This window comes from Diadema setosum, chromosome 4 (assembly GCF_964275005.1).
Source record: "Diadema setosum chromosome 4, eeDiaSeto1, whole genome shotgun sequence".
NCBI lineage: Eukaryota > Metazoa > Echinodermata > Echinoidea > Diadematoida > Diadematidae > Diadema > Diadema setosum.
The window spans coordinates 25,250,161-25,256,455 of NC_092688.1; the positions used below are offsets into that span (position 1 = coordinate 25,250,161).

The 6,295-nt window shown below is 38.4% G+C and overlaps 1 protein-coding gene across 1 annotated transcript; it reads right to left on the reverse strand.

Moving 5' to 3' along the window:
* Positions 1–732: 732 nt before the first annotated feature.
* On the reverse strand, positions 733–1,272 carry LOC140227755 (uncharacterized). Its single transcript, XM_072308156.1, has one exon. The coding sequence runs from the start codon at positions 1,270–1,272 to the stop codon at positions 733–735; it is 540 nt and encodes a 179-aa protein (XP_072164257.1).
* Positions 1,273–6,295: the final 5,023 nt, after the last annotated feature.

Genomic DNA, 6,295 nt, shown 5'->3' on the forward strand with positions numbered 1-6,295 from the left:
TCGTTTCCTGGAGTTTGTTGTTTCTCCCATGTAGACAGCCAGGGGACATTGCTTGCATGTAAGGCTGTACACTACGTTCTTGCTGTTGCAGTCCCGTGACGTCGGGCGGAGGGTGTGGCCGGATCCAAGTTTGATATCTGTATCTGTGATTAGGTGATCGCATATCTGACATCGATTGTTTCCACATTTATGATTTCCAGTTGGTCTGATTGTTTTGTTGACTTGTGATCGTGTAAGCAAACTTTTCAGGTTGCGTGGCTGTCGTTGTGCATGTAGGGGATGTGCTGTTACCTCGGGGGCTAGTGATTGGACTTGTTTGAGTGTTGGCCATTCTTTCCTAACTTCCTTCATGAACTGTTGTGTTGTGGGATGATATGTTGTTACAAAAACTTTGCGTGTGTGCGAGTCTTTGGGTTTGAGATTATCGTGATGTAGTAAGGATGAGCGTCTTTTTGCTATCGCGCGGTCCCTCCCTGCTTGCACAATGTCTAACGGGTACCCCGCTGCAACGAATTTTTGCCCCAGCTTCAAAGACGCATCCAGAAATTCCTTGTGATCAGAAATGATTCGTCTGTAGCGGAGCATTTGACTGTACACAATTGACCTCTTAGTATGATTAGGATGGAAGCTGTTGTACTTAAGATACGTCTGTCTGTCTGTAGGTTCGTGGTAAACAGACGTGTTCAGCTTCCCTCCTTCTTTGCGGATAGTCACATCAAGAAAGTGTACTTCTCACCTAGAGCTGTCCATAGTAAATTTGATGTCGGGGTGAGCCATGTTGAGCTTGGAGTGGAACTCCGACAGCTGTTCGTCAGTATGGGGCCAAATGAGAAAAATGTCGTCGATGTAGCGGACGAACATGCTAGGTTTTAGAGTTTCTTTCGAGAGGAATTCTTCCTCGAGTACGGCCATAAACATACTGGCATATGCTGGCGCAAATTTTGTACCCATGGCAGTATCCTGAGTTTGTAGAAAGTATTCATCATCAAATGTGAAGTAATTATGTTTCAAGATGAACTGGGCAAGACAACAAATGTCTTCTATGGGCATGTCAGAAGAAGGGTCGTGTTTGGTCAAAAATCTACGCAGTGCATTAACCCCATCGGAGTGAGGTATGTTTGTGTACAGACTGACGACATCCAAAGTGACTAGAGTGCAATTTGGAGGAAGCTGAATGTTGTCGAGTCTATTGAGAAAATCATTGGTATCTTTTACATAGCTCTCGATGTTATGTAAGACCCCTTGTAGATACTTATCAATGAAAGCTGACATCGGTTCAGTAGGTGAACCCACACTGGAAACAATCGGCCGTCCTGGCGGAATGATCTTATGTTTTCTCAATAACTCAGTAATTTCGGAAGTTTCCAAAAACTTTGACATTGTGCAAGCAGGGAGGGACCGCGCGATAGCAAAAAGACGCTCATCCTTACTACATCACGATAATCTCAAACCCAAAGACTCGCACACACGCAAAGTTTTTGTAACAACATCCCACAACACAGCAGTTCATGAAGGAAGTTAGGAAAGAATGGCCAACACTCAAACAAGTCCAATCACTAGCCCCCGAGGTAACAGCACATCCCCTACATGCACAACGACAGCCACGCAACCTGAGAAGTTTGCTTACACGATCACAAGTCAACAAAACAATCAGACCAACTGGAAATCATAAATGTGGAAACAATCGATGTCAGCTATGCCATCACCTAATCACAGATACAGATATCAAACCACACCCTCCGTCCGACGTCAGGGGACTGCAGCAGCAAGAACGTAGTGTACAGCCTTACATGCAAGCAATGTCCCCTGGCTGTCTACATGGGAGAAACAACAAACTTCAGGAAACGATTCAACAACCACAAAAGCACCATAATCAGAAGTCAAACACAACATCCCGTCGCACAACATTTCAACAAAACAAATCACACACTAACAGATCTGCAATGTTGCATTTTATACAAGGACATAGAAGCCTTTGAAGAAAGACACATGAAAGAACTAAACACAATCATCCGCACAAGGAGCTTCCAGGGACAGGGCATGAACATAGATCTATCATGGCTCACGGACTACACTTTTTACAAGTAGGTGCGCCGCTTACTGTTGTATGTTTACCCCGCTGCAATGGGTCCTATCACTATAACTTGAGTAATATAATGCTGAATATACAAAAGCACGCTCTCTTTTTACTTGGAACCAGTTTTGTTTTGTTTTCACTCTGAGACGTATTGTGACGTATCTGTTTAATTACAAATAATTGATTTTCACATATTTCATAGTCATGCTAATCTCAGATTCTGTATCAGTCGTGCCAGGTTATTTTATGTATGCTTTATACTCATTGCCATTTCCTTATGACGTAACATTGCACTGTTGCCAGGATGCGCGCTGGTTGCATAGGATGCCTAGCATTGATACGTTAAAGCGCGCATCCTTGGCAACACGGTTGCAACATATTATTGTTATGGCTTAATTTTGTTATTGTTCTCTCAGTATCAACACTTGAGAAAGGGCGGCGAGACGCTCGAAAATTTGTGTGCAGAAATAAACCGTTGGTGATGCAGCATGAACTTTGTTCCAGTTTTGTTACTTATATAATGTATATATGTGACCGTGCACCTCAAAACGAACATAAAGTCGCACACACTGATTTTGCGTGAGGACTGAAAATAAGTGAAATGGGTTAACCTAGCCGAACTTGACTTTTTCATATTTTCTGAAAGAGCGGGTCTTCTTTTACATTATGCCAAAATTTGGTATCATAAAACGGGCAGGAAAGTGTGTTTTTTTTAGCAGTTTATCTCAAACATTTTTGGTAGAATAGTGTGATTAGGTGTGTCTTTAGAATCCCTTTTTCATTTCTGAAAAACCTTGTCCACCCTCTTCACTTTCAACTCTAATAACTTTTGAAAGGAAAAGGCTACTGCTTTGAAAGTTGGCATCAATTGTGGACAGAATAGGTTAATGAACCATGTTTAATTTCAGTTTAATCTGATAATCCCTTCATTGTTGTTTCTCTGGTGGTTTACTTCCTGTTTTTTGTCCCATTCATCGCACAGCCAGCACGGTTTGGTAAAGATTAAGCGCTTCTAAATAGACACTGTACTTCAGAGCCTCTTTTCTCAGTTCACACTTTTCATGAGTTTGTGCTTTCTTTCCAATATTTAGATAGGTTAGGAGAGTCCATTTGATTTGAGTTATACATCATTTTAAAGCTTAAAGTCTGCTCTTTCAGAATATGGTCATAACTGAAAATTCATGTCTGGCGACTTTTTGTTTTGTTTTGAGGTGCAGGGTCACATATATATATATATGGGTCAGAATTTTGAACGTTGTACAATTGAGCCAAAACAAGGCAAAATTTAAAAAGTAAGAAATTCTCCAAATTATTCATCTTACCTGAAAGAGTATAACTCAAGCTTTAATATGAACCCAATTATACTAGGATTTTCCCAGAGGAACAAGTTTTTATTCACCGTTGAAGTTTACCATGTCAAGAGCAGTGAACGTCCGTGAGGAAAAGTACTGCACATACACTTGAATACCATTTAACATAGTTTGCAAAGATCTAATTCAGTTCAAAATCCTAACGAAATATTTTAAGGGACATGTGTACGTGCATGCAGAATATTAAGCTTGTACTCTTAACCTGTACGTAATGGTAGACAACTGATGATCTAACTAAATTCGTCGTTTCTGTTGAAATATTGCTCTTCCGCTAAACACTTTCTCCACTTTACGCGCATTTTACAGAAACTCAATATTTTGACCTCTTATTTCACTATCCCATACTTTAATCCTCACTCCCAAATAATAACATACCTTTTTAAGATGTATCTGATCTAGGCAGTCTCTATAACCCAACAAACATAGCATAATTGTCATCACGGAGGTTCGCATGTAGCTCACGGACGTTCGGAACAAACAAGATGCAGCTCTCTTAAGTTGGAAACGCATTCTACTCACAACAAACAGCAATTTCATGTCGAGAACAAACTCCTCTGCAAAATCCTGACTAGATATTACCAATTCTCAATTATATAACATCTTGTTTATCTTCTCATACTGAGGAATCAAAGAAAACAATTTTCCATCTCTCGTAAATGAACGTACAAACGTACGTGTAATCTCAGTGACGTAGTCCATCCTCGAGAACGAATATATTTATCAAAATTTCGTTATCATGAAGTAAAGATTCAGGTCCTAAATTTGTTATCTAAAGTCTACAATGCAAAATTGGCTTATAACGGACATGGTCACAGCCAAAGTTATGACAAAGAATTAACATAGAAAGACAACAGAAATGTGCTCCGTTATAGAAATACGAAGTTTAGCTGAGGAGGGCAAACGAATACATTTGGAAGAAATCCGTCTATGTTTGCTCCTTGTGTTACACACTGTTACCGAGGAGAATTTGCATTAGTAGTCAGAAATGATAGAAGGTTCGATACTGCGAAGTTTCGTCATAACAAGACAAAATAAGTCCATATAACTTGGATGGATGTTTGTGACTTCGATATTATACAATATGGTTTGTTATAACAAACATTTTGTATCGCGTCATTTCGGAGGCTCGTTATTCATACAGTTTGTCAATACGAAAATTGATAGGGTTCCTATAATTATGAAGCTTTTTTATTCGGTAAATAATAGGAATCTCCGAAGGTTAATCGAAAGGTTTATTAATTGGAACATGAAAAATCATGTTCGCTTATCCAAATTTGGAGATACAAGTTAACAACTAAAATCCTCCAAATTTCAAAACCTCATAATAACCGTTTTCACCTAAACGAATATCAGGCCCTTTCCACTTTTAGAAGAACGGACCTAAAAATAATGATCCTTAACATTTTTTTTTCGGACTAACAAACTTTCGGAATAAGGACATTTTTAATAACAAATCTCCTTAATTAACTACAAACTTTTTTTTTTTTCATTTTCGGAATAACAAACCTTTGGACATCGGAGTAACGAATCTTAGGAAGAGCGAATATATCAACGTGCAACCTTAAACCTATTCTTAATCATTACTTTTTTTAACATGTGTTTTCAAACTAAGCACAAAAGCACAAACAAATTGACGATCTCTCTGTCTCTTAAATGTAAAATGGAAAAAAAATCTTGGAAAGAATTAAAAATGAACATTGCTTTTCATTGATGAGTGAAAAACAACACCATGTGATGATAAGCGGAGGATTTGTTTGTTTTCATCAGACAATAATTGTATACTGCATTATTTTTGTTCGCTTGTGACGGCATTTCGATGAATAAAAAACATAAACAAACAAACGAAAACTTCTCCAGAGGAATTTGGTACAACGGGAGTGCACTGGCAATTCTTTTCTCTTGTGTGTTGGAGCTCGATCCCTTCTCTGTTTCTCAGTCATTTTCATTCAACTGCTTCCACGTCCTTTTGAAACTTTTCCATTTTTCAATTCAACACATTCCCATTACAGACTTCTTCCGTCATTATCCTGCATGTGATTATATAGCACTTTTCGGATTTGTTTTTGTTTGTTTTGTTTTGTTTCTGTTTTCTGTTCGGTCGCACCATGTCCAGGCTATTGAGGGAATGAGAGAAAAATCGTCATGAAGAGAAAAATAAGAATGAATTAAGGCATTTAATATCATGACAATTACAGCGAACGTCCGTTATGGAGACCAAAACTGGATGTGTTCTGTTTGAGACGGCAGCTACCATACTCAAAAGATAAACACTTGGAGCACCTGTCACTAAAAAGTGGCACTGATCCTCTTTCTCCTACTATGTAATCCATTGATTTATTCTACCAACGAACATCCGTGACCAAAACGTTTTCCTTTTGTTATTACAAGTACATTGAGTGCTGAACATTATTCACTTTTGGGTATGAGAGGCCCGGTGATTTGGTAATATTTTCAACTAACATTAACTTTGTGTGCAGTGATATATTTGTGATTATCAGAAATTTCGTTTCTCGGACAGAACGTCCGTGACCGAAACTTTCAGAACCTGTAACAGTACAAATTGTCTCCAGAACCTCATTAGAAACACATTTAAATGCACAGAAATTACGGATTACACAAAATTTCATTTTCCTGTAACTTTGTTTTCAGTGTTTAGCTGTTTTTGTGTAATTAGAGGGAAAACAAGCGTAAAATTGTGAGTAAATTTTCAACTGTTTGTTCATCATGATCACATAACGCCTTCAAAAATTCTGAAACTACTGCTCTAAACTCATTGTTTACTTTGTAAAACTTTATTTGTGGCTATTGGACCTAAAAGTTTTAAAGAATACTGGACACTTTCGGGACA